Below are 12,827 nucleotides of genomic sequence, written 5' to 3' on the forward strand. Positions count from 1 at the left end.
AATTTTAGTATAGGAACAGGTTTTGTCTATCTGAGCACACCAGCTGAAGTCAAAACTGATTCCTTAGCCACCAGGTTTCAGACTCTGTTTAATCTTAATGCAATTTTGCTGCTAGGCAGTGGGGGAAAAAAAGAGAAACTACCAAGAACAGGACTCTTTTAAGTCTCAAAGTGAATAGAACAAATAGGACTAGTTGCAGCATCATTAACCTTGAGAATATTTATAATGCTTAAAAAAAATATGTTAGGAAAATAATGAAAGGTATGTGTGTTTATCCCTGACTACAACATATATCTTCAAGATTTGTGTGGCAACATCTATAAATAAAACAATTTTGAAAGTCTTACGAATTATTCAAAGAACAGAAAACCAAAGAACACATAAACTGCCACTTAACATCCAGGAACACAGAAATATTTGATATCTAATAGGTGAGGTATATAGTATCACCCTACTTGCCTTTGAAGGCTCAGAAGAACAGACTGCAGGTACCATCAAACCTTTTAGTTTACCTTTTAATTTAGTCCTTATGTCTTCTTCTACTGAATCTTCCTTCAGAACAGTCAGTTAACATGAAAGGTTAGCCAAAGAAAGGAATTAATGCTGGCACCAGAGCTAGACAAAAAAAAAATGTCAGAATAATTTTTGTTTCCATGAAAACATACAAAAAGCATTTTATATTTAATAAATTATCAAGTAGCAAATAATTACTGCCTTGTAGAAAAAAAAAAAACAAAGACAAAAACCCAACCAGAAGTTCCTTATGTTCAATAAAAAAAAAACCACCATAAAAAATGAGTAATGACAATAAAAAGGTATCTTTCTGAACCAGAGATTAGGGATGAATTAGTCCATGAAGGACTATCTGAAGTATGCTGCTTCATTTACATTAACACACTCAAATGCATGTTCCTTCTTTTGACAGTTCACAGGCATAAGAAGTTAACCTGTTACACTGAAATGACAGCATCAGAGCTCACTAGCAAAACTATAAGGAAAGGCAAGAGCTCACCAACATAAAACCACACCAGCTCTAGAAGACTCTGCAGGACAGAAAATATTTTGAGACTTTCCTAGTAGTTCACAAGACAATTCCCAACTGCTGAAACTTTACTTCAGGAAAAGGAACATCTGCACCCTTGTACTACAGACTATGTTTCCACAGGGAATAGGTAAGATTCACAAAATAATCCATCCAAAATAGTCAAAGATGTTGTTGCACAATACGGAACACATGGTCCTTTCCTCTCCTCTGCCTTCCCCAGTCTGAAAGTTGTAGGATTTTAGAAAAAAACAATTGTTTAATAGTTACAAGAAGAACATCTGCATGGCTCTACTGAAAGAGCAGAATCTATACAGAGAAAAATCTCTGAACGCTCCATGTGTACTATTTTCTTGTTGTCAGTGTGGATTTTGAAGTGATATCATAGTGTCACTTAAGGAAAAGTGTGCTGTCAGAAGCTCTGAAAAGCTGTACCACTGGTCTAAGTCCAAATTTTATTCAAGTCAATGTTAAATTCTAATTAAGAACTCAGCTAAATCAGCTTTACTGAAGAGAAGGATAAAATTTACCTTGACTGCTCCTGAGGGAAATTAAAAGCAAAAGATAAAAATAAATTAAAAGGTAAAATTAAAAGAATTCAGTGGGTGGTCAAACACTGGAACAGGTTAGAAAATCTCTAACCATGGAGACATTCAAAATTCTTTTAGACAAAGCCCTGAGCAGCGTGACCACCTTTGAGCAAGCAGCTGGACTAGACAATTTTCAAAGTTACCTTCCAGTCAAAATTATTTTAATAGATAAGGCCCCTACCATATACATCTCCACAACCAGTAAAGTCCAGGAAGACAGAAAAAATTAGATTCCTGCCTGGCATTTAAGCTGGCTTTATGAAACTGGCTCTTGCTCTATTAGTAACAGAAGAACATGAACCAGTTTTTCCCATGTGTCATTCTGGTTTTCTGCCTTAAAGTATATTTTACTGTACTGCATTATCATTCTGTCTTCAGATGCCTCAAGAATTCATGTATTTGAGGCCTCCCTCACTTCTGAAAAAAGAGCTGTTCTGCAGAAAACAGTTCTTCCAAATGAAAGTAAATGGCTTCTAGGAGCCCATTTACACTTAGCAAAAGGAAGACAAGGAGTGGGGGACAAGGGGTGTTTATCAGTTGGAAGTGGTATCAATTAAAATTGGATTTCTGTTATTACAAGAAGCAATTAAAATCTGGCAGCCTCTTTAATTTTTATTTTATTGAATTTTATAATGATAAACTACTTGCTGCATGACTACTTGTCTGAAATCTGGTTTTACTTCCTGAGAATATGTTCCATCCTTACTCAGACAAAATAACAGCATTGGCAATGGAATGGTACCACGCGAACGTCTACAGCATGTGTGCGTCCAGAATTGACCATTTAAGAACACAGAGGTTCTGATTCCTTCATCTCAGCAATCCTTCTGTCCTGACCATCTTCTAACCTCTTCTTCCCACAATAAAAAAAGAGTACCAAATATTGTGCAAGGTTTCCGTTTTCTAATATCAAGTTAGGAACACAGATTACACAGAATGCCAGACTCAATCACCCTTGCAATCTCAAAAATTAGCACAGATGGCTTACACAGACTAATAATTTTCCCAACAGTAGTTTAGATATGATGTCCAGTTGTTAATGCGCTGATCTGTTAACAGAATTAAGATTGTTTTATACTAGTTCTACACCTTACACTGCCAATCAACAGCTTTTTTGACTAAATCATGACAGAAATGTAATTTAAAGGCTTGAGAAACCCTTTACCACTTGTAGTTGCACTTGTAGTTTCTGAATAGACTCACAGCTTTGATAACCACAGGAAAGCTATTTCATTAAAAATACTCGTAAGTAATGCACTACTCATTTCTATCCAGCATGACATTAAAAATAATTGGCTATTACAGTAAAATATTAAGATGTATTTTCGACAGTACTATGGCTGTGATTAGTGGCAACAGATGCAGCAAAATATTGCTGTGGTAAAAGGCCAATCTGGATACCTTACGTTAGTTACTGATAACAACCTGTATGAATTTTTTATCCAACTGCAAGACTAACATAATAATATATCACACAGTAAAGTGACTTTTGTATGTATTGAAACTGGTACCATCAATATGGCTACTTTTAAAAAAGTCATGCATTACAAAGACAATCTTGACAAACTATACTTCAACCATGCTTCCAGATACACAGAAGGCTAAAGGACAATGAATTTACTGTGACTTACTGAGCTTGAAAGGTTGAGTTGTTCTTTAAAACTGTTTCAAGAAACAATTCCATGTATTTTAATTAGATTCATATCAGAAACCACAGAAGAATTAACCTTGGTAAGTGACATTTTATCCTGCTTAGCAGTAGAAGACCAGCACAAATTAAAAATCTCAGGATTCTTAGCATAAGTTTTTCAGAGTACCTTTATTTTGCATTGACAAATGAAAAAATGATACCAGCAGTCAAATATAGCTTTCATTTAGCTTCATAAACATACAGATTACTACATAGCTGTATCGCCAAGAAAAGTGAGTAACGATCAGTGGTTATAAAACTACAAAAGGTAAGTAGGGGAAAAAACCAGGATGAATAAACTCTAAAGTTGAACAAATATTTGTATTTAATATGATATTACAATGTGTTCTATCTAAAAGATCTGTTAAAATACAAATTGCTTCCTAAGGACATAACTTGTGTTATACTTTAGGAATTTTAACAACCCTTTAAATATAAGACAATAAAAAAATCCAGTTAATATAGTGGTAAATAATACCATTGTCCATTTCACAAAGCATCAACTTACGCAGGAAAACCATCTAATATCTGGTAATAAAATACCGTATCTTCCTCTTCACACAAAAACTTTTCCAACTTCTAGTACTTTTTTTTAAGAGGAGGAAAGAAAATTATGAGCTTTGGAAACCATGTTAATTCGGCATTTTAGATCAAGCTTGTCCTTTTCCTTGTTCTCATTTACAGCAAACTTCCAACAATTGTATAGTTGCAATCTTAAATATATTGTACAATAAAAATTCTAGAATTTCTATGCAAAATAATAAAAAAGGCAGCTAACTCATAGACAGATATACATAAATGCTCTCTTAGCCATTGCTGCTTTTTGTTTAAAAGCTGATGAAAATCTAGTCAGAATTCTTTGCTATTAGGTCAGTTAAACAGCAGCAGAACCACCTCTACAAGAAGCTCAAACCCATGTAATTGCTTTCTCCAGTTCTACTTCTCTCACCACCAGCTCTATACAGATCAAGCTCTGAGTAAAAATCAGAACTCTCACAAGACTTTCTACACAGACACCAATAGGATGTTTAATTGCCACCTCAGTCCCAGTAAACCAGGCACAGATTTTAGCGTAACAGGTCAGTAAGGGCCCAATCCTAACAAAATTATTTGGCAAAAGATGGAGACCTCCGGAAATAAAACAGAAATAAAGTACGTGTCAAGATGGAAGACTAGCACCAGTTTCATAAACCTACACCAGAACTGAAATAGCAAACAATGTTACTGTGGGATTCAGCTTTCTACAAGGTCTTTGAGCCTGGAAGAGCTTTCTGATGCTCTTCCATGCGGACGCAAAACCTGAAATCAGTTGATAGCAGTAGGGAATAAAGGAACTAACTGCAAGAACCACAGTAAGAGGGAACACCAGCTTTATAGAACAGACCACACAGAAATATAAAAATATGGTTTAGAAGTTTCAAAGAGTACCATTATGCAGTTAAAGTAGCTTAGGTAATCATAAATACAATGCAAATCCAAAAGTTTTAAGAACTGGTGATGCTACTTGAACAAGATACTGGCAAGAGTAAGTAGTGTTGTCTAAGCAAAGGAAACAGATGTCTTTTGGTCTTTTGAAAAACCCCAGGAATTTAAGAACAAATTAAGTGTCATCTAAAATGACTGCAAAACAAAGCATACAATAGGAGGTATTTGAGGCAAAGAATAGTTTATGAATACAGAGTAATCTCACTTTCAAAGTCTGGTGGCATATCAGACTAGTATAGAACTGAACCACTAACTTCTATGAAATAAGAAAAACTAAGAATCTATAATTTTGAACTTAATAATAAAACTATTAAGCGTGGTGGGCTATTCTATGCCTCCTCTTAAAACCAGAAATTTCCGTGGTAAGACTGTCAACAAAGTTTCAGAGTATCACATGCAAGTAATCCTTGTAAAAAATTAGCATTCAGGTTTGGAATTGTTACTAAATGCTAGACATTGGAAAGAAAGTGATGAGTTAAATTTTATTCAGATGTAAAGACAGGAATTGCTGACAATTCACAAAGTGTTACAGTGAATTATCATGGTTGAATAAATCTCACAGAAGGTTAGATAAGCACATTTACTGCTTCAAATTCACAGAAACACATATAAGTGTTAGAAAAATGAAACAGGAAAATTTTCAAGTGTTATTTGAAGACAAAAATCCTAAACCACAGTGTAAAATAGGTAAAGATCTATAGCATACTTATTAAGCTTCTAACACTTCTAAAGTTAGAGCTTTAAATTACAACTATAGTGGTCAGTGATAGCTTAATTAAAGCAGGATCTTGGTAATCCTGCATTTATTCTTCTTTTAATGCATAGAATCTAACTGGTTTTACTTACTGTCACACACAAAGCTCCTAAGAGGTCAGAGTACTGACACATATGATCAAGGAGAGACAGCTGAATTAGAGGCACAAATAACTTACCTGAAGTCATATAATGCATCAAAGCCAAAAAGAATGTATGTCGACCAATACAATAGACTAGTACCTAGAATTTAAAACTATCTTTACCATTATTTCCATTACTTAGCTGTGTGTGCTAACATTCCCAAAGTAGTAGCGCTTCAGACACACAGGATATGAGTTCACACTTTGAAAACACAGACAAGCCAGCACAAATTCAAGAATATTTCAAAATTATTAAATGTAGGGTATACTTCCAAAACAGGTTTAAGACAGGCAATGTGTATAAAATTGGATAAGGTAAAAACTAATTTGTCACAAACAGTGCTTTTCCTATGCAATATTTCTTCTTTCTGTCACTCCATAGAAAAGTGTAATAAATTTAATGCTGCAAGGCGGAAATGAAAAATTCCAAATTTTCATAAACAGTGTTTTATCGAGATTATTTATTGTATCATTAATTCTGTTTCTGAATAACAAAGTTCACAGATGAAATCCTGTCATATTATGACATCAATATTCTGCTTCATTCCTGATAAAACACAGATCAGTAATCGAATTCGAACCATAATTTTTTGCTACTCCAATTAAGATATGACAGAAAGAGAGCTTAAAACAAGTCTTTCTTTAAGACATAAGACAGTTTCCTATAACTAGTGATGGCCAAAGCTGAAAATAGCTCAATGGGCCATGAGTCATAAAAAAAAAAAAGCTTCCTGATCACTACGTGCACTGCAAGTTTTTAGATTCCATCTCAAGAAATTGCTTTAAAAGTGGTAAATAACAAGGAGTGGTTGGAACTAGTCAAGGTCATTTTTACTTTCCTAGTAGGCAAAAAGAGTTTATTCTTCTGAGATCTGATGAACATTTGCTGATTTGTGAGCAGGAAGAAGCAAATAAGGTAATCCTTTAAAGGCAGCAGTAGCAGGATATAAATGTAGTTTTGGCAAGAGTCAATGGTAACTACTTAGTAAAGCTGATAAAGAGTTTAAATTGAAGGAGCACAGAGATACAGGAAAAAGCATTTGTAGTGGAAGATTTACAGACATGATGGAAAATGGTACAAAGCACATGAAAGTACTTGGCATCTTGGCATCTCCTTTTCTAACTAAAATGATTGGGAGAGGAAGGTAAGAGGTTACAAACTGCAAAGGCTTGTGTGAAAAATGGTTTGTGCAGCCTAAAAGAAGGAAGCAAAACAAATTTGTTTTTCACTGTGGGAGGAAGCACATCCCTACAAAAAGACACAATATCTACATTTATCTTTGGGCAGTGGGTACTGTGGGGTATGGAACACTTTCTAACAAATTCACTACAGCTAGGAACCTCATAGAGAGAAGTTTGAACAACACAACTGTCCATTTCAATGCTCAAATCAGAGATGGTGGCACCTTCTAAAGATCTGAAATTCCCAAACAGACTCTGCTTGCAACTAGATTTAAGACTCCGACAGACTGTCATACTGACCTATGGAACTGCAATTATTTGCAGTGGGTAGGCTCACTGTAGCAAGTGACTGTCTACACATCGTTTCTCCTCAAAATAAAATTAAAATAATTAACTCACCACTTGTCCATTCTGAGGATTTTTATGTGCATACGGTGGTCCGCGGATGTGATTCCACATCTGACCAGATGTCATAGCAAATACAACACACTAGAAAAAATAGAAAAACAATATATTCGCTAATTTACTGTGAGGGACTGAACAGAAAACCATTTTGATGGTTATTCTTGCTTTAGATATATAATTTTTTTCACTAAACAGACACAGTATCTACGCCTATTTGAATTTTAGGATAGTATCTTCAGATGCATTGCTTTCATAAAATTCTTAATTACTTCTGCCATTCTGAAAATGAGTCAGCTCAAGACAGATTTTCCAAATCTCACTTGAAATAATCCTAAATTTATGCACCACATTTACATATCTACATGACAACAGGCACTTGCAGCAGTAGAAGGCATTCATTGCAAATGCTCTGGAAATGAGTATTCAAGATTTATACAACCTTCCACAAAAATATTTCTGCCTCTAAATCCTATATATTTATCTTATCTTTTTGCTTTCAGGTGTCTGAAATTATATATAAAGTAATAGAAAAAAACCCAGTTATTAAAGAAAAATCTGTCCTATTTTATGAAATTCTCATCCTATATGACTGTGATTCATTTTAGCTATGACAAATAGCAATGGTTGAATTGTTGAAAAAGTTGGAAATTCCCTACAGAAAAAGCGTGAAGTTAGGTTAGGGATGCATGACAACTGTAAAAACAGACCTTAATTATTGTAGAAGATCATACGGTAGAGAATACATGACAAACACCAGTCATACCAGGACTCATTAAGACTATTTTAAAGAGGAAAATATAGTATCTTTTGATTACCAAGTGAGAGAAATAGGAAACCTGTATCATCTAAATATGTCTTCTGTTTTATCTACAGATAATCCTTACAAAAACTACAATTTAAGTACAATTACATACATGCTCATTTTTACTGTACGTCAATATTCCCAATAGCATAGTAAAGCCATACAGGCATAGGCAGATGGATCATGAATGTAAAAATTCATACCACAGTGACTGACTAAACCAGGATTTACTAAAACCCTTTGCAGCATTTTCTTTAAAGAATGTTTAGTAACATGTTTGTGAAGTAAATATGAACTAGTGTAGATGTGTATCCCTGTAAATGCAGCATTGCCACCTCTAGAAATACGAACATATTTTGCAAGGACTTACAACTGAATCTTGTCAAGCTTTATTAAAACCTGTCTTGGCTTTCCTGGTTTTGGGTTTTGTTTTCATTTGGGGTTTGGGTGGGTTTTTTGTTTGGTTGGGTTTTTTTGTTGTTGTTGTTTAGTAGTCGTTGAGGGGGTTTTACTTATTTAGCTGAAACAGCAATTTTTCCAAAGACCAGGTGACTATATCTAGTTTACATTATATTTGCTTATCTTTGCATGGCATATTAATTTTTTTTCCCCTATTCTGTTTAGGATGAAATAGATATAACCAACATATTGATATAGTACAGTCATGAGATGACAGCAGAGACAACCAAAGTGTAAACATAGGCTGCAATGTATCAGTATGGAATGACAAGAAAGGATGCACAGGATTACACTGGAGATCCCAAGCCTATCAATATTACAATAGTGAATAAAGAAACACACACATGGGAGCTTGCCGAAAACAGAAGTACATGCAGAACAATTTAATTGTGGTGATGTTATTGAGACTTCTCTTGCAGAGAAAAGAAAAGAAAAGAAATTTTGTAAGAAAAGATACCTTTTCATACATGGTTTAATTGTAACTCTTTCTTGTAGTTTTAGTATTTTAATTACACTAAAACCAGGTTCTTAGTTTTAATATAAAATGTGTTTCATTTTGCTTTTAACAGGATTTGGAATGTAACAGCATAATAATTAATATGGCAGATGAAGACACACAGTGATTGCTAGCAAATGAATTGTGTTTTAATTAATGATGTGCAACAAAATGAAGAGTATACAGTGACATTACTGGGAAAAGAATAACATAGTTATTTCTATACCTTGCAGATTGCTTTAGCAGAGAAATTTTTACTGCACTTTTGGTGATGAATCACATAATAGATAGCTTATGTGAAAGCACAAAAGTGTAGAAAATTGAAAATATGGGTAACAAAAGTAAGGTGCAGGATATCTAGAAAGGCAAAAAATTACCTGAGAAGTAAAACATTGAAAGATGACAGATGCATAGAGTACACAAACTGCGCCTCTCTGAAAGTGTGTTTTCTATGAGAAGCAATTTTTCTCATTTTTAAATTACTGTTTGTAATGTATATTCCCTAGGGCCAAACTGCTTCCATACTGAAAGATCAAAAAGGCTATACTCCATTTTATATATAGTCATATATTTTATAAAGGATAAATCTCCCAAATTACAGAAGATCTTTAATGCTTGCTTTAAATACCACACTGTGAGACAGTAAAATATCTAACAAAAAAATATCTAGAAGATACAATAGTGGGGAGAAGAAAATGTCATGTATAAACATAACTGAAAAGCATGGACTCAACAATATGGTTATTTAACCTGGAGGCATCTTTCATAGTCTTTCAGTTCAGACTGTTAATGACCAAAAAAACTAATTTGGTCTACCACACACTGGATCTGCCATGATTTCCTTCCATCATGTTCCTTTCTGGTGTTTTTCAAAATTACTTTTTCAGCAGCCAAAATACATTTTCCAGCTTCTCCCTTGTACTCTTACAATCTTCACCTATTCTAAGCATCCTAAGAACAGAACATTTTCATCATATTCCTCAAGCAAGAATTTAGTATGCTACAGATAGTGCTTGACATTCAAACTTATTTTGCTGTGCCTATATTCTCCAATTACAATCACCTGTGTGAAAAAACAACCATTGGAAAATACAGCCTTCTACTGTTTGTAAAATACACACCATTATTTGTAGAACAGATGCATGCTTTTATAATTCATCACACTGATACACAATGCTTACCATTCCATAAGGCAAAGCTTCCATAGGATCCCATGCTTTGGGATCCAAAGGTGTCCAACACACAGAGTTCACTAACCATTACTGTGAGTTGATTTTTCCCAGTTAGGAACTTTGCCAAGTTAATTCCTACAAATAATCAATTTGTTAATGAGTTTGTATTAACTCTCATATGCAGAGAAGTGGCCCCTTTCTGTAGTTTTCTTGGATCTTGCCAAAGTTCAAAGGATGAAAACTGCAGTAAAGGAGAAGGTTCAAGCTGAGGCACTTATCTCTGAGCACAATGCCACTTTTCCATAGTAGAGTCTGTATTTCAACAGTTCTACAGAGAGGAATACTACAGAAACACCTTTCATCCATCTGCTCCTTTCTTTCTCCTTGTCAAACTCCAAGAACAGCACTAACTGCTGCATGCCACCTGATTTATCAACAGAGTTCAGGGTTTTTTTCAGGGATTAAGCTATTTTAAGAGCTTCCAGATTTAGGTAGCTCATTCTGCAGCTAAATGATAAAAGCAAGCTGATTATTTGGCTCTGTAGCCAAATACTGGTGTACTGGCTGGTGTAGCATAGAGACGAAATGAACAATGATTTGCTACAACATAGTATGGTTCCAAAACCAAATGCCCACAAGATTTTTTCAGTGGCAATTAAGTCCACCCCTATTACCAGTCCTAGGAGAATACACTCTATGTGTAGATGGATCTGCTGCAGGACCTTGTTAACAAATGACAAGTGATGCTTTCTTGATGGCTTCCATCCTTCGTTTCACTAAGGGGAAGACTGCTTTAAGCTCATCTGTGGTGCATCTGTGTGCAAATCACAAGGTTCCTAAGAACAGATGTAAGATAACTGAAATGCTAGCAAGACACAATCAACAGAATTTCTCAACCGTTCTTGGTCTTGAAAACTTTGTCAAATTATTTATTTGGGTTAAATACATCCCTTTCTCAAAGGCCTAAGTTTTGTTTAACACTGTCTGCTAGTTCATTAAACAAAATTGCCAGAGACTTAAAAAAGCCATTTGGAATGATTTTGAAGAAAAGCTTCCTATACAAAACCAATAATTAGATTTCTTTGCAAGTTAGACCCAAGAACATGGAAAACACTTTGTAGTGTAAGAAAAATAATGAAATTTTAGTTTAATTTATGACTATTGTTAAATTCAAGCATAGGTTCAATAAAAAGTGGACACATGACAGCTAGTTCTACACTTAATTTCTATATTGTTCTGTATATGTAAATTCTAACCATTTCAGAATTATTGTTTTAAAGAAATGTAATCCTTTCTTATCCAGTTTAGCCTTGCTTTTGTACTCAAGGAAGGTTCTCATGCTATGAGATCTGTACTCCATTTCTAAATCCGTCACTTACTAGACTCTCCAATAAAAGATATACAGTTAAAGGACAGAGTACAACACAGAAGCAAAGAGAATGTATTTCTGTATCTTTAAATGTGCATCTCTAAAACCTCTGCCTATAGGAAGAAAAGGAAATTAAAAATCAGAATTTATTGATGTTCTTTTGAGATGCCCACCTAGTCACACAGAGGAACCTGAGTTTTTCTATGTGTATCTTTGAAAAAAGCACATTAATTTTTTTATCCTCATTTCCAGAAAGGGCTGAAAAAGTCACTAGTAGGCATAATACTCTCCAAGCTCCTTTGGACCAATAACTGATGATGAATGTATTATGTGGTGTAAATACTGGGGACTGTATCAATACAGTACACACTTCTCATACCCATTAACTGTTATGAGAACAGTAAACACAGGCTTTGTCTCCTCATTCAAGTGACCTGTCATATTTTGCCCAATAGAGTTAACTCCTAGGCAGCTGCCGTCTAATCTCAGCACAGATTTTGTCTTTCCTGATTCCACAGGTATGTAGGCAAATCTGAAATATACCCATAAAGTAAAACTGAAAATTACATGCAGAAAACAACAGTGGCAAAGAAAATGCTATCAAAAGACATTCTAGCCAACAGAACAGAAACTCTCAGCACACGTACTGTTGTCCAAAATGAAGCAATTCCTTATCTAAACTGTTAGAAGCTTGCTTAGTTTATACCATCTGACCTTTTCTTCTCTCTGCTTAAGAAATGAAAAGTCCTGAAGAGAGTCTGAATTGCTTCCTGTTATCAGCATAAAAGGACAGGACTCTGCAACTATCTAACAACTGAAGTCCTTCCTCATTTTTGTGTTGGCATGTCAGAGGGAAAAATATCCATAGATGAATAGCAGAATTTGAATTAAAGTCCAAGATAATCTAGGGGATAAATTTTGCATGTGATTTCAAAAGACATCTTTTGGGATATTATGTACTGTGACTCAGCCATCCTGGTTTGCCATTCTAAAAATCTTCTGGGTAATGTTGCAAGTGAAAATGCCTAAGGCATACAAGATATTACCAGAGCCTGCAGTGCTTCAATGAGGGGATGAAACCACAAATGTTGCTGTTGCGCAACCTAATGCTGAGGACAAAACCAATTCAATGGTCTTGTGTGAGCTGGCATTGGAATCAACGTGTGACATGAAACCTGTGGTCTTGTTTCTGCAAGTCTATCAAAAGTATTAGATGAATCATTAAAAATTGCATTCCTA

General features: G+C 34.7%; 1 protein-coding gene across 1 annotated transcript in view; it reads right to left on the minus strand.

Moving 5' to 3' along the window:
- Positions 1 to 12,827, minus strand: part of TUSC3 (tumor suppressor candidate 3) — a 108,278-nt gene that overhangs the window by 41,132 nt on the left and 54,319 nt on the right. Inside the window, exon 8 of the mRNA XM_039551580.1 lies at positions 7,285 to 7,374. Within this exon, the coding sequence (XP_039407514.1) occupies positions 7,285 to 7,374 (90 nt within the window). The remainder of the gene's footprint in view (positions 1 to 7,284; positions 7,375 to 12,827) is intronic.

Source organism: Corvus cornix, chromosome 4 (assembly GCF_000738735.6).
Source record: "Corvus cornix cornix isolate S_Up_H32 chromosome 4, ASM73873v5, whole genome shotgun sequence".
NCBI lineage: Eukaryota > Metazoa > Chordata > Aves > Passeriformes > Corvidae > Corvus > Corvus cornix.